Genomic DNA, 23,229 nt, shown 5'->3' on the forward strand with positions numbered 1-23,229 from the left:
ATAGTGGCTGTAATAATAAAAGCAACGTGACTACTGTTGCAAACAATTTATTAGGTAGTAATAAATAAGAATATTAGCAGAAAGAACTATACAGCAATAAGGCATATTAATACTGTTGTTGAACATGCAACTGTGACACCTACACATTTCAATGCTTTTCCTCTAGTTTTCTAACAAAGTGCTATGTCGAGAAGGGTGTTTCTGATACCAGTGCCAAGTGACAGCAAGGATGCACTATGAAGGACATATCTTTTATTTGTAGTAAATGCAGCAGTTAATAATCCATGAAGATTTACTGTTAATTACACGCCAATGAAGTTTAAGTAGCAAAGTACAGCTTGCTAAGGAGATCACAGATAGAGTTTCCTGTTCGTTTAAAAAAAAATTGCTTACTACTATAATTTCTTAAACTGTACTTACTATTTGAGAAGTTTAAATGCAAACATTAAGATATTACATGATAGCATAGTTCTTAACACTTGTCTAACTTTTATTCGAAAACTTAGAGGCAAGTGCCAATATTTTTTTACTTTTCTACAAAACATTGCACACTTTTAGCATGCAGTTTACACAGAAGGAAGAGTCAAATGGAGTTTAAACTCTGAAATACTTACCAAAGGTTTTAAAGATATGCGTTATGGATAGTATTTTAAGGTACAAGAATATGTTTCAAACGCCACAGACACTTCATACCATCCTTTGGGGGGGGGGGGGGAATTTTACCACTTTTTTTAACCTTCCTATTGCATAGCTTTCCTTTTAGTTAGGCATACTAAGAAAATGTATGTTTTTAGAAAAGGATTAAGAGTTGCCTGAAAGCAAGTCAGAATCAGCATGCAAATCTTTTCAAACACTTTAAAGACCCTTTAAGAAAATGTTCTGAACTGTTAGGAAATAAAATGATGGTCCCACTTAGGACGCAACTTGTTAAGATGCAATCCTGACTCTGCAAAGACCAGGCAGAATGCTTATAGACTGTGTTTGACTTCCTTGCATTATAAATCTTCATTCCTGCATCCTGTACTCTCTGGAGTCTCAAGAAACTTAAGTAATGAATAGGAAAACTAGTTTTGCAGAAATAGCTTAGTACCTCCTACATGAACTTTACTTGTTATGTGTTGCAATCCAGGATAAGATGTATTAAACTTTCCGAACTCCTCTGAATAAGATTTATTTGTAAGTATATCCTCCCTCTTCTTCACATACAAATGTTTTATATTGCACAGCAAACACAGAAATCCTGTTATTTTAAAACAAATGTGCTAAACATTTAATAAGGCTTCTGAATGATTTAAAATATTTCCCTTTTGACATCCTCATGCAATATTTTAGAATAAATATAAATACAAAATTTTCAGTATGATAAAGTTAAGAGTAAAAATAAAAGTCAGCTATCAGGTTTATCAGAAACCAAATAAAAAACAGTTTATCAAAAGTAGTTGCTCACAGGATTAATTGGTCTTCTAAGCCTACTTATCAGCAGTATCTTAAAAATGAAGTTTGTCTACAAAATACTGTATCATATACAACCTCCTTGATATTCCATAGAATGACATGAAAAGTTAGTAATAGGTTAAGTGAAACTTGCTTGATGGCACTGGTAATCCCATAATCTCCTGGGAACAAAGTCTTATTTGTTTTATTCTTGCCCAAATTGGTAAACCATTTAATTTCATCAGCCTTATTGGTTCAGCTCAAGACGTACAATAGCTTATATATGAAACAATATATAAAAATAATATGTTGTATACTTTTTTAAAAAAATAAACCATGCAGCTTCTGTACAAAGTTAAAAAAAACTGTATAAATTTACTTTTCCATTCTGTAAAATTCACGTACATGAATGTTTTCTGTTATGATGAGAATAAAGTTATTTTTCCTTAACCATAAGATGCTTTTCCATAACTACTGTCCATCTCCATCATTCATTTCTTTCACTAGGCATTAACTGGCCATTTAATTTCATCAGAAGTTTTACGACAAGACCTGCCTGTATAAAGGTATAGAATTAAACTCTATCAGCATTTCACAATGGTAAATGGAAGTAGAAAGCAAATAATTGAATAACTTCAAAAGTTACATCATTTTAGAAATAAGGAAAATGAAAACTGCCTAGGTTTTTATCATATATCAGAAAATAATTTTACAAATATTCAACCACTTCTGCCCCTACAACCATTTTAACATGGAATAATCAGATGAACAACTTCTGCCAAAGAAAGATACTCAAAGCTGTAATCTCATCACAAAACACTTTACCATGACTTAACATATTACCACTGATGTAGGCTGGAGGCAGAACAAGCATTTTCTATCTAGTACGCACAAAACACTGTCAAAGTTGCTGGTAACAATTGCTAAGGAACTTGCTTTATTAAACAGATCCTCAGTTTTCCAAACTCCTCTAGTTTTAATTGCAAAGTTACTAACTCCGTAACTTTAAGGATAATTCCAAATATGACAAGAATCACAGAGTCTGACAATAGTTAATGTATAATTATGCAAAAAATGCATAATTATGCAACAAACAATTTTCATTATTATTTTTTCCCTCCTGATATAGATACGTTTCATGTATTATGAACCCTCAAGGCTTCACATGCTAGGAAAACAAGCAAACATTCTGAAATATTAAATAAAAAAATTCTCATTTTAAAATCATATTTCTGGGGGCTTGGCTTGGGCTTCTTTTAAACGATACAAGAGTGGTCAATCTCAAGAGAGAAGAGGCATGTATCTAGTTTAGGAAGAAATATTTAACATAAATAAAGAATGATAAATGACCCAACTTCATGCATATAGAGTTAGTGAGGAGTTACCTTATAAATAGGATTTTTTAAGCATCTGATTAGAGTCTCATAAGGTACAATTCTCAAAATGAAAAAAAAAAATAGACTTAAATAACCAATGACATTCCATGGAAAAATCCCTCCCCCCTAACACTTCAAGTAACATTTAAAATTTGCTTTATCTTTGCTGAGTCAAAGATAACAAAGCTTACTGTCTCAGAAAATTTTGTAAACTAAATTTTGTCAATGCTTACCTGTTTGGTATGCACAATAAAGCTCATTTTGTTTTCCAGACTGTGGATTTGAAAACACGTATCTCCATCTCCCAACTGCCACATAAAGCAACCGTACTTCAGACTGAGGAGTAAGGCCTACAGTGAAATGCAGAAAACTATCATTCCGAAGATACTCTCAACACTTACAAACTGAACTTTCCTCTGTTCACTTATATAGGATTTTGACTTAGAACAGTTGTAGCTTATAAAGCAGTCGAGTGGCAAAAGACAAGGCTTTATTATTAATACCTTCCAAAGATCTTAAAATCTTGGAAATCTTTACAGTCAAGTTTAACCAAACACTCTGATGCAAAACGACAATTAGCACAAACAATTTAAGAGAACAGAATGCAACTTAACAGTTATTATTGGCAGTTCACTTATTAAGCTGAAGCTGACCTTGGTTTCCATGTTGAGGAGGTGCAACCCTTTTACATTTACTCCTACATACACTTTGATGACTTTATGGCTACTTGAACTTGCTTTGGTGAATATCTGTCCTGTGAAAAAGGCTGCTCCGTAAGTAGGAATTTCCCAGCAATTCTGCAAAAACATGCGCTGAAGATGATGCATCTCTTTACTTACACCTTCACTGGTGCTGAGATTCTAGAAATAAAGGAACAATGGCAATAAACAAGTCTTCCCAAATAATTGTGTTTATTTGAAAAAAAATACACTGTTTAGTGGAAGCGAGTATTCCCAAAGTGCTTTCCCAGCAACCATCCTCCAAAGACACCACACCCAAATTAAAACCTAGATCCACAGAAAGGTTCAGATGCCAAAGAAGATTGAGGCAGAATGCAGATGCCTGTACGAGCCTCAAAAATCCCAACCACAGGCACCTAAACTCTGCAAGTCTCCACATTTTCACCTCTATCAGCAAGATCTCACACTTGTCAGGGATAAGCAGCTAGGCACCCATCTGACACTAAATCCATCAGAATCCATAAAACTAACAATTCCTCCTTCAGGAGGTCTAATCCAGTGAGACACTGTAAGATGATCAAGTACCTCCCCAGACACAGCACGGATATATATATATATTTTTTTAAACAAAAGAGAGATGCAGCTTTCTTTTCTTTAATGAAGCCCTCACTCAGAATGAGACGTGATTCTATTTCTTCCTCTTCTGTTGAGAGAAACAATCACAACACCGGGTTTTTGGAGTGCTCCCAACTCAAAATAGCCCAGTGTAAAGTACCCTAAGCAAAAGAGGGAAAATGACTACTTGAACTCTGAAACAAACAAACAAACAAACAAGAAAAATCAACCTGGCCACAAATGACATGAGAAGGCGTAAGAGGGAACACAAGTCATTAGCAGTTAAGGCCATGACTGTGGGTGTGGAGGATGGGACCAACCTCGTGGTTTCCACACCTTGCATTACAGGTTGTCCAAGTTCTACACAGCTATTAAAAAAGTAAAACATTAATATCTTTGGAACGAAGACTAACTCCTTTCCCCTTCCCTCCCCTCCAACTCCTCCCTCCCATAATGGCCTTAGAAGACTAAAAAACTGTGCTCACTCTTGCATACTCTCTGATACAAGAAAGAGTAAGAAGTCTTCTATGCCTTCTGCTAGACTCTAGTCAAGGGAGTCAGTGTGTGTGTGTATACGCATCAGCAGTGCTAATAGGTCCCTAATGTACAAGTTAGACTGGCAAAAAGGACTTTGTGGATCCATCACAACTAGATTTCATAAAAATTTACTCTGACATATTTTACAGGTATCTGAACTAGCAGTGTCCTCAATGAAGTTAACACTGAAGTTAAATGAACAGAGGACATAATTATATTTACTTCTAGCAAACATATCAACTGCAACTATACAAGAAAAACAGCATTCCAACAACCCAATTTGAAAATTCCACACACACACATTTCTAGTTTCGTATACCAGTATTTTCATACATTAACTGACAATAAAACAGTCAAAAAAAAGTTGAAGACAGGATTTTCTAGAATTTGACTATTTATCTCACCTTGTATTCATGAAGTATCCTGTTTGTCCAGTGAGGAGCTTTACTTTTTAGCTTAGTGATTGGTACTATAGATTTAAGATTTTCTTCACTAAGAGAAAAAGCAGAGAAAACAATAGTTTTATTTCAGTAAACGTTAAGGACAAAGAACAATGTCTGCCAGCTTGTGTCTTTGAGCCACACATATTGAGCTAAACTGTCAGCTCCCACCCTATCTCACCTCATCAGTTGAGAAGCTTTCCTGAAAGGGAAGCCAAAGCTTCCTAAGATAGGGTGCAACTCTCAGTTAATGGAGATCCACTTTATATGGCTTTGTGTTATCCACTGTCAGCAGCCCACATCACGGACATGGCAGGGAAAGGAGATGCTGGCTGCAGAATGCATGGTCATCACCTGATTGCAGACCAATTCAGTGATTTCCAGTTTGGGAGCCAAAATTAGATACAGGGGGTCATTTAAACCTGAATATCCCATACTCAGAAACCAGGGAGATGGCTTATGGGTACCCTTCTCTTCACTGCTCTATTCAGCTGCACAAACTGTAAACTCTGCACTACCAAAGACTTGTCCATTAATTTAACATGAAAGTTAGGTCACATGACATGAAAGTGAGACTATTTATATGAAGTGCCCTTTTTTTAAACACTGAAGGAAGTCCTTACTAGTTTATTTTTATGCACAATTAATATAGCACAGTATACATCACTAGCTTTCAGAAATATTTAGTCCTTTTTTATTTATATTTGTCAGTAACAGCACATACTGTCTGCCTTGCACAAGGACAATGTATCCACATCTTCAAGGATATTATCATACAAACAACAGCCAGGATACATTTAAAAACTCTCAGCATACAAATCTTTGCATCTGTCTGAAGGAGAACAAAACTGATATGTATTTTCAAACATCTCCATTTGAATATGCATAGGAAGCATACCCCAGTGCCCACAAGGTTCTTCCATCTGGCCCAAACTATCTTTTCAAGTAGCCCTATCTAAACAGTCAAACACTTCCCTCTGTGCAGTATCAACTCAGAGCCACGTTGCTGACCTGCCCCAGAGGGGAAAGGAAAGCCAAGGAACTTGGCTTAAGCCCTGCTTAAGCAGCTACTGGGATTCAGAGTTCATATTAAACCCAACTGGGTTTAACTGCCCACTGCTGCTGGTGGGGCAGATCTACCAGCAATGTAGCCACAAGACAAGATGGGTCAACAGCTGAACCTACTGAACAGCCCACCCAAAAGTTCTCCAGTCAGTGAGCTCATTCATCTAGCTTATTTTGTGTTGGCACAGTCTCTGTACCTATCAGAAGGAAAAGAAAGGAAGGTACAGGTGAAATCAGTACAGCCAGCTCTTTCAGGGGCAGCCCACGCTTACACCAGAGTAACTGTTGCAGAAAATGCACCCTGATTAAGTGATGGTGGAGAATAGGACCCAAAAAAGCAAGCCAATACACCCCAGCTGATGCTGTGAATGAGCAGTATAGCAATACCCCAAAATAGCACAGCTGCTGTTACATGAATGAGTTGGGGTGGAGACGGTGGGCACAGGAGCAAAGGTGCACACAGAAAAGAGAAATGAAATCCTGGTGTGCTCAGATACTGCTGTAGATATGTGCGTGGGAGAAAAAAAGCCACATCCCAGAACAGCTCACTTGCTCAGGCAAGTGGCGAGAAGGGGAGAGAAAAGCACCATCTGGCAGAGCCCTACTGGTGCTGTTTCTGAGCAATTTAGTCTAACAGTCCACATGGGAGTGACCAAAAAGATGTAACATCTCTCCATAGTTCCCTCAACGAGGGAAGAAATCCAGCCCCAGAAGTTGGTCTAGCTGGACACAGTAAGTGGTTTCTTCTGCGTCGCCCAAAATGAATTGTTCTGTTAAGTCTCAGTCCTCTTAAAAGCCTTCATTCACATCAGTACTGCTACTCATTTTGGTATTACTATATCTTGGTACAGATCTGCAGAATACAGAAACTCAGTCCCTCTGCATGGGATGGCAATAATTAAAATGAACGTATTTTTCAGATCCCATGTGTAGATTCTATGAATACAGGGGAGGTTATGTGGATACCCTGAACTGGAGCAGTGATGGAGAAAAATAATTGCTACAGCATACCTAAAGTTTATTTGAGAATAATGCAGTAAGTGCTATCTAAATCATTTCATTTACAAAGAAAATTTTAAGTTTAAAGACACACTTACTTTAGAAAGCCCTGTTTATGTTTCTTGCTCTCATAATTTCCATAGACTATTTGCAACAGCAGACTTGCCAGTGTGATCAGCTTGGCATCAGGTGATGTATAGAAACCTTTCAGCAAATTATATCTGGCTTCATCAAATAGGATAAGAATAGCCAATGGATCCTCAATCTGTTGAAAATATTTGAATAGTATGATTTCTTTGTAAAAAGAAAATGAACTTAAAAAAAATAATAATACAATTTCTCATTGATTCAAAGACGGAAGACAAAAGTGTGATCCTCCCTGAAATGTATATTTTAGTAATGCTTGGTAATAGAAAAAAATATAATGCAGAAATATTTTCAATGACTTAATTACAGACTTTACTGATATAACACGCTTGTAAATTGTGGGTGACTAGCATACTGTGCCTAGTCAGAAGTTCCTGAGAAATACTCACATCAAACTAATAATGTGTCAAAACCATTTTATACACTGCAGTCAACAAAATATATCAGAGATTTTAAAAATTATTTACTTAGAGCTATAAACTGTGTTTTTTCTCAGACATCCATTCTGAATAATAAATTTGAATAATCCCATTGAAACTGATCAATTAAATATCTGAAAAACCACGGTACAAGAAAAGGAAAGAAAATAGGGCAGGTTCTTATTAGCAGTATGACAGACAGGTAGAGATTGGGACACATGGCCTTTTGATAAACCAAACAGCTGAGAAGGTGAGAGATCAGAATATATGTTTAAATGTGAATGGCAGAGACAGGAAAAGAACGTGAAGACCCAAACTATTAGAGAAAAGAGGTCATTAAACACACTGAGTGTTGATGGTCAAACTGTTCTAATTTTGACCATAATTTCATGCTATCACTTCAAAGTGCGGACCTTTTTTTCAATTTCCAATGGAAGTCTCACATCTCTTCTCAGGAAAAGCTGTGAAGTTTCCCTTTGAGGATCCAAGTTTGTCAGTTCAGTGAATATTTCAGACCAGTCTCGAATATGCTGCAAAGGCTTGTGATACGGCTTCAGTTGGAGGCCTGGAAAATAACAATTTTGTTTACAAATAAACAAATAGGACAAACCAGGACATACATGGATGATTGAATGCTGCACCAAACCAGAACATTTCAAACAGAGGACTCATTAAAGCAACATTTTTTTCCATGTTTTCTAAACTGCTATATAGAAATGGTTTTGAAAATATGGATTTATTGACAAAACTCTCAGAGTCAATTCAACAAATGCACTAATGATGAACCTTTATTATTTTCAGCTTCTCAAGAGTGAAATTATATTAAAAAAAATTAATGGAATACCAAGACAGACCTTAAAACCAGAAGAGTAAAGGGCCTCTGGAAAGCCAGCAGCCCAAATACCATATTAAATAAAATTGCAATAATAAAAATGTTAGAGATTGTTGTGTCAATTATTCTGGGAGAAATACAAAGTCTAAAAGTGAGATTTTTACAGAAAAATACAGACATAGATTATAAAGGTATTTGCCACTTTTGGATATACACACCATAAACTTTTCAGAACGGACATACCTTTCTTTATCTGTAAAGCATCATGATTCCTAACAGGCTACAATCATGCGATTTTTCATGTCCTCCTGTCTATGTGAAAGCTGACAAATCAATATTCTCCTCATTACTGTATTTATCTCATCCTCACTGCTCTGGCTGTTACCTTGTGATATTTTATAATCTATTCACCTGACTTATCCACCCTGCATTCAAACATAGAAAAAATTATCCTTCCTCTGTACAAGAAAACTATGGTCTTTACAGTTGTATGCAACAAAGTGCAAAAAAAATCATTATATAATGAAAACACGTCATTAGTTTTATGTAGTAAATCAGAAGTTGATTTAATTTCAAGCTTAGACAAAATATCTTGAGAATTACTTTTTTTTTTTAAATCAACACCTAATGCATCAGTGATCTGTCCCCTCAAATACAAAACTAATACTTCAATGATTTGAGTAAAACATGACATAGACATTCAGAAAGGGCACAAGCAGCAAAATTTCAATGCAAACATTTCTTTCTATTCCAAAGGCATTAGCCTCTATGTTTGTCTGAGGGTGACAATAGCCGTATGATATATGGCAAAGTAAAAAGGCAAATGGGATGACAACAGGAGAAAAAGGTTTAAAAAAAACCAAAAACCAACACTGAAGAGAAAATTGCTTGCTTGCAACATTTATAGATAGAAAATATATAACAATGCCCCTGCAGAGGAAGATTAACATCAACAAACAAATTTAAATGCAAAGCTTCTGTATTAACAGTACTGTCAACACAATATCCAACTAGACCCAGAGAGCAGAAATCGCAATAGTGTTTTGCGAGTAGCATTATAACATGTCCCACAGCTACCTTGTCACAGCAGTACTGTTTACGTGTTTTCTAACAAAACACACAATCACAATTCATCAGCTCTTTCATAGTTCTTTTTATCTTTTGCTATGTATGTCAGACTATAATATACTTTTTATTTAAATCAGAAATATGAAAAAATACAGTAAATGTAATAAAGATGTTTGGTACCAGGTATTCACCAAATATATCTGAAAACTTGTTTATCAAAAATAGTTTTAATGCAAAATACATGATAGTTAGTATGATTAAAGGAGCTAATGAAGTAACTTTAATCAACTTTAGTTACTCATTTTAAATAAATTAAATATTAGTAAAAAGAACTACGTCCACGCAATTTCAGATACTCTAGGAAGAAAAATAAAACTAAAATCAGGATCAGTCAGCAGTAAGGCCTGTGACAACAAAGGTGGCCTATAACAGAAAGGCAACCTGCACTAGCCTCATCTTCCCACATGAAATAAATAAATTCCAGACGCCACAGTGACACAGGGCCAGACCTACTGGGGATGCCCAGAACGATGCTTAGAACAGAGAGCTCTCTGCTGCTCTGCAAACACAGTCTGGAGACATCAGACTGTAAAGGCTGCAAGTTGATCTACTGGAAAGCTTGAGAAGACGGAAGAGAAAGTTGGGTTTCAGTCCTTATGCAAAAGACACAAGAAATGAGACCTAAAGAGATTAGAGAGTCTCTGGCAGGTGCAAAGCATACTAACAGTCTAGACATAAGTTAACTCTTCTGTTTGAGAAGAAATATAATTTAACCCTGCCGAAAAAGAGAATTAAAGCCTGTGGCTCCCGAATGTTTTACTGATGTGCAGGCAACAAATTGGCTAAAAGGTTACAAAGATGATTTAAAACAATTAACAGCCACTTACAAGTATATTAATAAAGTTGAAATCATAAAAATGAGCTCTAATTCCAGTGGTCAGTTCTCTCAAATTTACTATGCACCCTGTTTGAATGATACTATTTCCCCAAACCAAGCACAGAGGATTACACGCTTTAACCGCAAGCTGATATTCTGGAAATGATTACTCAAAGCTAATGTAGGCATCCAAATATAGACAAATATATGACTTGATTGCTAAAAATGCTAAGAATTCAAGAGCTCCAACTAAGCTTCAGCTGCCTCTCCATGTTGCTGTACACACTGTCTTCTGGCTACTTTCAAACACAAAACAACTGCAGGAGCTCTGCAGATTTCAAGAGTACAGAATACTAAATGATGGTTTCTGAAAACTGATACAAAGAGGGCATTACAGAACTGTTAGAGAACATATGGCTCAGTTTCCCTTTTTTTCCTGACAAATTACTTTTTTTTTTTTTTTTAAAGGAAGGGAGAAGTACAAAAAACCCAGTGAACTTACTGAGGTTCTCAGAACAGATCCAGATAGTAAAGTACTGCTGAGTTTCTTGAGACAAACGCATCCCCTCCATTATCTGCTGTACAGTTGTATTGTTTCCATGTTTCAACTCAACAGAGCGGTATGACCCATCCATACGATAAATTCGTGCCTTTTCATACTACATAAAAAAAATTAAATGTATTAAACAAACCACTTGTTAAAATCCTATCTTTCTATTAGCGCTTCTGAAGAGGCAAGCAATTTCACCATAATTCAGCAGCAACCATACTGCTGAGAAAAATTACATTGCACAACTCCTGCAAATTTACTGTTTATCAAAACAGCTTGTTTCATGTCCTATGCAAGTTCTTATACTGTACTTTCTAACACAACAACTATGAGAAAAATCCTAATGATATTTTGGGGACTTCACTTCTGTTGAACTCAAAGGCAAGCAGGAATCTAAAAGTTCTGAGGGATTTGAGCTTTGCATGTCCTGAAACCTCCTTCTCACCATGACTGGCAGGTTGTGAGTTACTCCCATCGTTTAGTCTATACTTAAAAGATCTTAATGTATTCCACCTTCAGCTCTAACATTTGTATCATACAATTGGTAACTGACTAATTTTTCAGAGGAAAACACCAGCCTTTACACAGATCCCAATACAAGTATACAATCTCACTAAGAAATTTTAGCACTTCTATAATACTACTAATAACAAATCATTTTCTCCTTCAGAATTCCATAATTTTCAAAGAATTACAAGTAGGCCCAGAATATACCTCTTTAAAGACATTCTTAAATATAAATCAGGTGCTTAAAGCAGGTACACAGAAATCATAATTAATGAAATTTCCTGTATTCATCTCTTCCTTAAAAGTTCAGTGCTTCAGCTGCTTAAACAAAAAGTTGCAAGAATTTGTCATTTCTCCTCCTCAAATCTGCTTAGTCCTCAAACCCTGAGACATCAATTCTAGAAACTTCTGGAAAAAAGATGAATGCCTTAGAAAGTGACAACTGAGTGAAAATGAGGCTGGAACGTAAAACATCAGTCGATTTTAACTGCAATAGTCACTGTGATTCCTATTGCCTTAACTTCTATCACTAAACTTGTAGTTTTACTGTATTAATTCAACAGCAATAGGTGACAACACAATATCACCTATTATGCTGGGAAATCTACTTAGAAGGCATGTGTTAGTCTTTTAGAGTCATTAGACACAACTCCCATTTGATCAACTTCATAATAATAACTAGAATAAGGGAGATCAATTCCTTCTTTAATTTGGAAGATTCATTCATATTGAGTGAACTGAAGATTCTTTAAAACACCTTGAAAAAATTTTGAAGAGATTACTGCCACCTAACTACAGACATACAAGTTCCATCTGAAGTCAAAGAAAAGAAACAAGTGCTTTTTATTCATCTATCTTATTTTAAATATACTTCAGGATGAAAGGACTGGCATTATAAATTTTGTTTACTAGCTGGGCTAAATCTCCACTGACTGCCAAGGAAGCCTAGGCTGACTAACTGATGTAAGTCTAATTTTGGAGAAGCCTACATTTAGTCAGCTGAACACTCCTATATATTGACACATAAAATGATAAGACATAAAGAATACTAACGGTTGAATGATCAGTAGCAGACCAAATCAGCAGCTGATGTGATGCTCCCACAAATAAATCAAAACATCACATTTGAAGCCTTACATAAATAGAAACATTTAAAGAGACAAAATGTTAGCTTTATCAATACCAAATAAATTACATTACATGTAAAATACTGACAAATTAAGCATGCACAACTGCATGTTTCTGGTAACAGCTATAAGTGGGCCTAACTCTCTCTCAGAGTTTGTGTGTAAATTATGTATAAACTTTAAACTACTTAGAAAATAAACTCATACAGGTTTATTCATGGCTTCCTTCAGCAGTTTTGCAGTTTCTTCCCATTCATTTTGTTTGTTTTCTTCACAGACATTCAGTGGAGATCTTCTTTGTTGATCAGTAATGTGCTACAAACAAACAGAAACGCTGATAATACACTGTTTTCACTGGAGATAGGTAAACGCTAACACTTTTTTGAGATAACTAAAAATCATTCATCTTAGGGTTCAGACATTTGATTGATAATGCAATGGGAAAAGTGGAGTTACTGAAAACGATTTAACCAGGTTTTTGGCAACCTCTCAACAGGATCACCATGTTTACACATTGTGATCTGGGGACGCAGCATTTCACCTGCACGAGCTAGCTAGCGGTGCTGAAGCTGCTAGGCAGGGATACAAACAGAACTTACTCTGTCGATTTCCGGATGGTTCAGCAGAATTTGCACTATTTCGGCATGCCCGCCTCCAGCAGCAAAATGAAGGGGAGAGCTAAGCTGCCCATTCAAAAGGTTTGGATTGCATTTCCCTTTCTCCAACAGCATTCGAGTGGCTTCAACTTTTCCATACCTGCAGACAGATTAAAAGCAGAACAGACACAGCAAATGTAAAATAAAATGTTTTTCAGATATTCTCACAGATATTCCTAAATATGAAAAAGCATATTACTATGCTTGGAGTGTATCTTATGTTTCAATAGTTGAAAATTTTTTTTCTACATTTACTTCTTGATTAAGATAACATATTTGTAACTATCCAAAAGATTCAAAAGAAGTCACATAAAAATAAGAAATTCTAACAAGATTTCTAGTGTAACCTAACAGTAGCAATCATTTCTAGACTGTAATTATACACAGAAGTAAAGCTTTGAAATGTCACCAAAGACAATGGAGCATTAGTAAGTTTGTTGAAAGTAAAATTTTTAGTTCTGCACTTATGTGGTACTATCTAGTAACAATTTATTGGGATTCATTATAGACATAACCAAGCCTGCGTTAAACTAGCTAGCTTGTGTAGTTGTAGCAATCCAGTCATGGCAAAATAGAGCTCAGCCTTGACTGAAAAAAATCTGCTGGAGAAAAAGAAATCCTCTGATTGTCATGTAGCTGAATCCTAAGGACTTTTAAGCTTCACGCTAAAATCTGATGATTGTTAAATCTTGTGTACACCATTTATGCAAACTTTCTGAGAAACACAAAAAAATCAAGTAAGTTTCATTTTTTTTTTATAATCACGTTTGATTTTCAGGTTCTTCATGTAATCAGATATTATTACAAATATAGAAGACTGACTTGCTTAAAGATAAAACGAAAGCACTTTTACCACAGCTGAGGAATGCTCTGAAGAATTCATAGAATAAAATCATCATAGCATTAGAGAATCATAAATGTCAGCTGAAAGAGACCTCTGGAGGTCACCTAGTCCAGCTTCTTGCTCAAAATATGACTATCACAAGCACTTGCTCACCTCAGCTCAGCTATTGCCATGTTGTCATCAGACTGCTCTTTAACCAACAAGCAAGAGTTACCTCCCTGGACTATACCCAAGATCTCCAACAGTGATTAGAACAGATGCTTCAGAGGACAGATATAAGAGGCAGTAGGTAAGTATTTGATAATAAGGTCACCACACTGAGATCTATCTGAATGGTTTCTGAGGAGACCAAATGATCTCAAATGATCTCAAAAGGTGAAGCAATGCATCTCTTTGGACAGTTAACACTAACACATACTACAGTCACAGTGTAAAAGTCTAGAGTTTCTCAGCTTCTCATTTTTTGAGTCTGTATGATAAAATTACGTAAATGCTTAGTGCTAAAGACTCATGACAGCAGAATGCATTTGGCAGAAATACACTCAGTTGGCTCACCAGCATGCATAATGAATAGGTGCCCAGTGGTCACTATCTAACTGATTAACAGAAAACTTTTTATCCAGAAGGTGGCTTAGTAAATCAGAATCGCCTTCGCAAGCACTGCGATGAAGAGGGAAATCATCTACCCACTGGTGCTCCCTGTGAATGAAAAGGGGAAACAGGAGGGAAACACAGTTCAGAAATATTTCAATAGTTGAACAAAAAGACTTTTTTTTAAAATGACTAACTGAGGACTAACTGTAGATCTACATAAAGAATCAAGATAAAGCTCATGCAGCTAAGATGCATCAATATTCATACAACTAGTATTTCAGTCGCACAGAAGTCAAGCCACAGCTTTATTCATTATGCCAAGAAATGCTTCTCTGATTTTATTTTGTAATTTAAATCTTCCTTGCTCTGTCCTTTACCTGTTATGTTTCAGTACCTAAAGATGTAAAATAGATTTTTTTAAATATGTATTTGTACACTTAAGTAATAAAGTAATGGGAATCTCATTCTGACTGAGTCTACCAAGTATTACTATAATACAACAAAATTATTTGTTAATGAAAAAGAAATGTAACACAATACTTGTCCTCGGTGACACTGCTCATGCTACGTTGCCACTTTTCTCTTTTTGGAATCTGAATCTTTGAATAGTCTGGGGCTCCAAGGCCGAAGTATGGATTTATTACCACTTTGTCAACCTGTGAAGAAACAATTTAAAACTGAAAAAAAAAAAAAATCTTACTGAGACTTGACTAAACAATCCCCCATCCAAGCCAAATATTCTCTTTGAACCAAAGTTATGATAGTAACTTTCTACAGTTAAAGGAACTGGTGTTCAAATGCGTGAATTTGAAAGTCTAATTTGGCAATAAGTGTGCAATAAATACATCTGATTATATTAAACATAAAGCACACTCACATCAAATACATGAATGAAATGTAAAATGAAAATATATGCAAGTTTCACAAATATTAATAGAAAATATAGTTCTTACCCTATTGGTATACTGAAGGTCGGACCCAAACAAAGGATTATAGATACACACATCTGCTTTCTCCAATGCCAACATTTTACTCTTTATTTCTAGGGCAGTATAACCCATGTGTAACGAGCTCTCTGTTTGACCAGGTTCTATAGCATAGGCAGGGTTTATTACATTTGTTTTAATTCTCTCAAGAGGAGATGGTCTGAATAAAGCTGGGATGGAATGAGACTGGGTATGGCGTTCATCCAACCACCTGCAGAAGAGAATGGGCATATAATTAATTTCCAAGTAAAAAAAGGACTATTTTTGTCATGCCTGTCCATTATTCCATCTGATTAAGGGTTGTATGTTTGACAAAAAAAACCCTCCAGGAATAAGACCTTATGTCCATAAAATTACTGGACTCTATGAAGTAACTCATCTAAAAAATTCTTACGTTTTAATTATCATGTGCACAGCTGATGTTATAGCACTAAATTAATCCCCATACATGAAATTTTGTGAACAGAATACAGTTATGCAAATAGTATTTATTAGTATAGCATTTGCTCAAGTACATTTCCTGCAGATGCAAATTCTCAAAGAAAAGGAAATTATACGTTAAGGTAATAGTCACATTGGTTAAAGCCACAACACTTAACACCACCAAGATGTTACATTCTAATGCATTTACTTTCAGTTTGTGGTATTACTACTCTCAAGGTACAAATTTAGAAACTTAAAGTAGATTGTTTAAGTTTCAACATCAGTGCAGACTTAAGTCTTCCAACTCTTCTGCTTTGTTAGTTAGGGAGAAGTGGGAGAAGAGAAGAAAGGGAGGTCCTTTGATAGTTTCCCAACTGCCAAATCTTTTTCAGGTGGGCTACCACCTGCGAGACAGAGGGGGAAGTCATCACGGTCCACCTGCTGCGTTTTCTCCTGCCACATATGCTTTGTAACACAGGGCTCAAGGAAAGTTACTCATGGTTATTTTGGGGTAACTATGTTTTCATTTAATTGCTAAATTTATTTTACTGTTATGTTGAACAGGGCACATGTTAACTAAGGGGCTAAAGCCCTGTCTGTGTTTAGGTTTCTGCAAACACCTTCTCATAAACTTGAGATAAACATGTACTTTGGAATACAATAAATTTTAGTTAGTGATTTAGCCTGGAAAGGTAGAAGAAAAAAAAAAAGTATGCGGTTTCAAAAGAGAGATCCACTGATACAGACTGCTTGAAGTCTACCTGTCCCAGAACCACGTGTAAGGGCAGAACGTGGCTCATGGGCCAAAGCATACGCTTAGGCCTGGATCTTGAAGTCCCACATCCAAGCTTTGTTCCCATCACTGTTCAAAGTCGTGTTATGAACAGGGACGTTAAAATTGTGGTCATGTGCTATAAATACCCTCCAGCCTGTCTGAGGTATTTTCAGGCAATTTCTCTAAAACATTGTCAGATTAATTAGTTAAGGCAATTTGAACCTTTCAGAATTGTTGTTTCAGACTACTGACCTAGAAAATCATCAATATAAACTGTTTTCTGTTATATTTCCAAGGTTTCTCTCACAACTGTAAGACTAGTAACACAATTTAAACAAAGCCTAGAGTCTGAAGGCATTCATTAAGTAAAAAATAAATGTAACAACTGACACAATGCTACAGATGGAAATATTACAACTCTGTATTAATAAACTGTAAAAACCCTACACGTAGAACCTTTTTAGGTAGTAGGCTGTAATTTATATTTTTTTGAGACAGCGAAAAGTTTTGCCTAACTTTAGTAATGTGTGGCAGAATAAGATGCACATAAACACAGAACCTCCCTGTTCCTGAAGATAAACGTCTGCTTAAAATACAGTTCAACAGACTTACTCCTGCAAATAAGGTGATACATATGTATGGACTGGGTCAGACACTTCTTTGTTAAGGGGGCATAAAAAGGCCAAAAAAACGCTCACATGTTCAATTTTCAAACTACTATAAATCTAGCTAAACAACTAATCACCTCCCAGAAAGTTAATTCCGTACTTCAAATAAACTTGTATGGCTGGGGAAGATACTTCACTATTTGTAAAGGGAGGTTTAATTTAAATGCGAATCTCAACATTATATAACTAGCAGGATGTTTCCACTACACTCTGGAAAACACTCTCAGTGATAACATATATGTCATTTATAGAAGATTAATCATTAACATTTTATATGGTTTTATAAAACTTTCATTGTGAGCACAAACTTTTAAGAAGACACTTGATTTAAATAAGCTACCATTCTTCAGTTCCCAAAAACACTTTTAAAGATTTAGAAATCTGTCATCATGGTTTTGGTTTCTGATAATCATGTGAAGAAATAACATGATATTACTATGATTTCCTTCTTAATCAGAAGACTGATGTAAAACTACTTGCTACATCTACATATGTCCTTGTTTATCTTCTATTTTAACATGAGTATTTTTACTGATGGCATTTCTTACTTATCCAAAGCGATTAACATTCTTGCAGTAAGCGTAGCAAAATGGGTGCTGGATTCACTGCAGACCCTCATAATGTCTTGTAAACAGTAGAACACAGGGCATCCAGGGCTGTATGCGTATTTTGTATTATCTAAAAAGGAAACAGACTCTGAAGACACACTGACAAGAAGAATCTTACTTTCCCTTCTGGATCTTCTGTAGTTACACATTCCCAGCTAAATGAGAGTTATTTTTTTTTTATGCTACAGAAGTTTAACTTTTTCAAAATTGCATACAATCCTTATGTAAAAACTCACTGTAACTCAGCAAAGTACCCTTACAAACCTTAAAGTGTTCAGTTACTATTCCACCAGTGTCATCAGATTCATTTGAGAAATAATTATAAATGTATACTGGTGCCAAAAAAAAACCCAACCACTGTTGGTTTTGAATAGGACTTATGGACAAAGTGGTATTTATTGCTGTTGGTAACTTCACAGTCATATTTATTTATTTGACAGTTTTTATCCTTAAGGCTTATCACAAAGAACAAATGAAGAGTTTTCCCAAAAGCACACAGACATCTGCTTCAAAATTTTTTAATACTCTACTTACAAGCAATTTACTTTGCCCTTTAAATACTTTATTCATCCTTCCTTACTCAAACAAAAATGTTTAGTGACTTAACAAAGCATTCTTCTCTGAGTAAACAACACTGAACTGAATTGGTTGGATGCCTTATTTACATTGGCATTCGGTAATTTTTTAAGAGTTAATGCATACATTTTGGAATATAATCATCAAATAAACAAATGCAGCTTAAAACAAAAGTGTGCTATAGTTACAGAAACAAATGTAATACATTAGATAAGTTTTCCCCTAGTTTAAGTAACTTTTTCAGGTTTTAAGGTATTGGGAGAAAGGTCTGCACCCAAATCTAACTTTTTAATGCTTACATACAGAAAGAGTCGTATCACATATTCACAAAAATTCTTAAGAAACCATCAACTGAACTTCTGCAAAATCCATACTACTTCAGAAATTACGTTTACCTTTGACAACAGTTGGAACAATGTAAAGTGATGCCTCCTGGCCTGCTTTCTCTCCATCAAGAGGAAACTTCTTCATTAACACTACTCGCTTTCCTAGCAATAAATAAAAATAAATAAAAAGCAATAAATAAATAAATAAACCAAAAAAAAAAAAATCTAGAGTTGGCTGACTTAAAGGTTAGCAGACCTATCCTTCCCAATTTCTAGGAAACAAAATTATTTATTACCAGAAATCTAAGCAAGCTAAAAAAATCTAAATGACAGTAAATTATAAAAGAACATAAAGATATACATACTCACTAGCCTGAAAAATAACAAGACTGTATACCTTTTCTCATAGTAACTTTTCTATGCCCCTTATTATTTGTCATTACAAATGATTCTTCTCCCAAACCACCTGAGTTTAAGCAAGATTCTTTTTGAACTGGAGATCACGAGTACATGCTCTATTCCATGCTAGGGTGAATTCTTTATTCATGTAGGGGTATGGCGATATTTTCCATGTTATCTTCCCTTCCACACTTACAAAAGTTAGCAGTCTGCTTGCTTTTCTGACCTCAGCTATATTTTTTAGCTTGGGCCCTCGGTCCGAGGCAAGTTAGAACTCCCACGCTCCATGAGCCAGAATGGTTTTGTTTCTGCTACGCATCACTTAATGTCTATTAATGCTATTATGTTATTTCATATTTCCTGCTCAGTTAGCTTTGGTAAGTCCATCCAGCGCCAGTTATGGCCACCTGCAACATTTTACCCTCTAACTAGCTCTTCCTTTTCCAGGTTGTTAGCACTGTACTGTCTTGTCTGCACTGACAACCTTCCCAGTGTAACCTTACAAACCTTTCATGGCAGAGATGTGGTACACAGCAAAAAAAGTGCTGTAGTCAGAACAGTTTATACCAAGCTGGAAATGAAATAAGCTGGCTAAAACAATTTTATCAGCACAAGTGTGAGGTTGTTTGCCAGATCAGCTATGTCACAATAATAACAAGAACATGTACTAATCAAATTACATCTATAGCTGATACAGTTATGCCGGAAGTATTTTAATGTAGATACTCTGTCTACTAAGCAATGCAATCAGAAAAAATTTATTGACTAGTCAAGTTTTAGCTGAAATTAAGGTTAAAAAAGCCACTTTAATCTGATTTGCCAAAAGTTTAGCTATAAATCTCAATTTGAGGTGACAAAGTAGTACAGACAAGGAAAGTTCAACTTAATAAAAATCTTTTAGGAAGCATTTTATAGAGCTGGAAGTTAAAGGGAAAAAAAGGTAGATCAAAGGTTTTAGCTATATGGTTGTTCTGGGCCTGGGCCTTTTTGATGAAACCCCCAAAATGTCTTGTTTTTTAAACTAAATACTTTGCTTTTGAACAACTTCTCTATGCCCATTTCAATTTTAAAATATTTTATAGCGATATCAACAATAGATTGGATTAAAACATTTTTACCTTTGATACCCTGATTGGCTGGTGAAATCGGTTTGGTGGCTTCTAATACATAATCCAAGATGCTCTGGGTTATCTCAGTGCCTCCCTGCAGTTTGGTTTCCAACAAAACTTTCTTTCTTTTTTTCTTTTGACCTTCAATGGGAACTTCGAGCAACAAAATCTTTCAAACAATAATGAAACCAAAGCAGTATTTAAGCACAGCTGAAACAAGCACACAACTCTTTTTTTTTTTCTTTTTGGTATGTATTGTACCACTGTAACAAAATTCAGGCAGCACTGAACGTGGGAGAGTACCATGCTGAAGTCAGAATGACCTCCAGAAGGGCAAGGCTAGAGAGAAAAATACAAGGCGGCATCCCTGGACTGAGCCCCTGCAGAGCAAAAGGCCCACCAAAATGAACCACAAGGCAAGTCGAAGCTGCAGAGGCCTGACTTGCAAGGTATGTCTGTGAATCACGTGCAGATTCACATTTTAAATGAAAAACTGTTGCATATTCCTGGTATGCTGAAGTTTTTAGCCTGTGGATTTTAGAGAAAATAATTCCTTCAAATATACTGTAACATAACAAAATAAATAAATATACTGAGGCTCTGGTATTTGCTTAAACAAAACACTTCCTAGTGTTTGATATATTTTTCATCTGTGGATTTTGCCCAGGACCAAATTCCAGTCCCTTCTCTATTAAAGATGTCTTACGATTTTACTAAGATCTAGAGCCAACTAAAAAAAAAATTCTAATTCCGACTGAAATAAATGGTAGCTGGTCATATAAATACTTTTGAAGCCTGGGCTTTAGTATCTTTAGTAAGAATGATTAAGCCTTGGGTTCCCTACTAATATTGATACTATTGTTTCTCTATTTAACAGAGACGCAAAGAACAACAACAAAGAATTATAAAACTGTAAAGTGTTCCAATACTATACTGATGGGGCAATGCATAGTAGGTATATATGATATGTATACATTGTTTCAGCTATCTTATTGTCAGATTCATTTTTCTGCCATATTATTACATATATTATTAGATATTATGTTTTAAATTTTAATAAAGCAAAAAAAAAAAAAGAGTTTTACTTCATAGGATTTAGCTCGATATTCCCGAGAATTCAGGCTAGCAGTATTTTTTGGACGAATCACAGCAACATATGCATCTCCAATGTTTTCTGGGTTTCCCATCTTGCCTTCTTTTTTATTTTATCACTAGAAACAATGAAATAAACAGGAAATAAAGGTTCAGTTAAAAAAAAGAAAAAGAAAAACAACAGCACCCTAAACTCCAGGATACAGTAATTATATCCACTGATGCTTTGCTTTATTCATTTATATTTCTTTAACTGGAGAAATACCAGTGATTGCTATAATTCTGCTTCACTTCCAAAAAAATAAGAATGTGGACAACATAAAACGATGGAGGAACTCTTACATTATGCAGATTTAATATGAATAATCTTGTTCTCTATTTTGCAAGCCAGGCAAAAGGCCAAAGAATTTTAGGACCCAAAAAACTATATGAAATTACAAAAAAAAAAAACCTTTAAAGTGACAAGCTGCATAAATTATAAAATGTGTTATTATGAAGTACTGCATTCCCACCAGTTCCACAGGAATTTAAAAAAAAAATCTGATTTTCCATTTTTTCCTAATAGGAAGTAGAACACAAACTTGCCTACAGCCTAGCTAACAGAACTGAAAAAAAAATTCCATAATATGGATTTTTGTTTTACTTCTTTTTACTTCAGCAGGGCTGTAAATTGGGGCACAATTTACTCAAACTGAGCTTCTGGAAGGAACACATCTTCAGTTCTGCCAAAAAGTGCACAGAGGTCTTTAGATTTAAGGTTAAACTTTGCTTTAACCAAAAGTGGCAATTCTCATAGCCATAAAATCCTACCAAATAGGTAAGATAGGAAAAGCCTCCCAAGGCCAACTGAATCACGTACTGGATTTGAGAAAGAGGGTCACGGCTGGGCCCTGCCAGCTGATCCTTCTCCTGCACCGCAAACGAAGCTCCTTCCGTCCCACCCGATCAGCAAGCGCCTATCACCCGCAAATCAATCCCTCCGCCAAGCAGGGATTTTTATCATTAACTACCTGCGGCTGCTTCACCTTTCTAGGAGAAACAGAGGTCTTCAGACTCGTGTGCCCTGCAGCCAGTACTTTTTGCCAGGATCAGACCAACTGAAAACAACAAAATAAACGACAGCAAGCACGTCGTCACCTTCAGTTAAGGTAACGGCCTTAGCCAGCGGATGTAGCGCTGGCACCTGAGCAGTAAGCCCGGCAGGGACACATCCAGGCACTGAGCCGCGTTACAGCAGCATCCAGCAACACCGCGCAGAAAAGCGCTGCTGAGGCTCCCGACGCGGGACCCAGCAGCTTCGAAGGGCGCAGAGGCGGCGCCGCCTCAGCGGCAGCAGGGCAACGCGCTCCCCGGCGGGGTCCTCGCCGCGCACCGGCATCGCCGCGACGCGACAGGCCGCAGCGGCGGCGCCCGGCGGGGTGAGCGCGGCCGCGAGGCGAATCGCTTCCGAGCCGCGGGCCGGGGCGGCTGCAGGGACCAGCGGGGCCGAGACGGGGCGAG

General features: G+C 36.2%; 1 protein-coding gene across 4 annotated transcripts; it reads right to left on the bottom strand.

The window, feature by feature from the left end:
• Window positions 1–1,352: 1,352 nt before the first annotated feature.
• On the bottom strand, window positions 1,353–23,072 carry KRIT1 (KRIT1, ankyrin repeat containing). 4 transcript variants are annotated; one of them, XM_026065390.1, is made up of 17 exons: window positions 22,755–23,072; window positions 21,723–21,848; window positions 20,647–20,806; window positions 19,199–19,291; window positions 18,168–18,297; window positions 15,721–15,964; window positions 15,308–15,423; window positions 14,729–14,872; window positions 13,273–13,429; window positions 12,881–12,988; window positions 10,992–11,148; window positions 8,126–8,277; window positions 7,245–7,411; window positions 5,047–5,134; window positions 3,464–3,670; window positions 3,044–3,160; window positions 1,353–2,737 (listed from the first exon to the last, which is right to left on the bottom strand). In XM_026065390.1, the coding sequence occupies exons 2-17, from the start codon at window positions 21,822–21,824 to the stop codon at window positions 2,648–2,650; spliced, it is 2,232 nt and encodes a 743-aa protein (XP_025921175.1). In that variant the 5' UTR covers window positions 21,825–21,848; window positions 22,755–23,072; the 3' UTR covers window positions 1,353–2,647. The 4 variants fall into 4 exon arrangements, with proteins under 4 accessions (XP_025921175.1, XP_025921174.1, XP_025921177.1 ...); XM_026065389.1 differs by having other exon boundaries at window positions 22,740–23,072; XM_026065392.1 differs by having other exon boundaries at window positions 1,353–1,990; window positions 22,740–23,070.
• Between the last annotated feature and the right edge of the window lie 157 nt (window positions 23,073–23,229).

The sequence above is a fragment of the Apteryx rowi genome, unplaced genomic scaffold (assembly GCF_003343035.1).
Source record: "Apteryx rowi isolate R43461 unplaced genomic scaffold, aptRow1 scaffold_226, whole genome shotgun sequence".
Classification (NCBI taxonomy): Eukaryota; Metazoa; Chordata; class Aves; order Apterygiformes; family Apterygidae; genus Apteryx; species Apteryx rowi.

Excerpts from the sequence above, each read along its gene's own strand:
- KRIT1 (XM_026065390.1), bottom strand. The coding sequence starts at position 21,824 with ATGGGAAACCCAGAAAACATTGGAGATGCATATGTTGCTGTGATTCGT. Across the intron at positions 11,149-12,880 it reads AGGAAGCCATGAATAAACCT|TATGAAAAGGCACGAATTTA; the intron begins GTATGAGTTTAT and ends TTTTTTATGTAG. Across the intron at positions 3,671-5,046 it reads GGATACTTCATGAATACAAG|AATCTCAGCACCAGTGAAGG; the intron begins GTGAGATAAATA and ends CTTTATTTCTAG.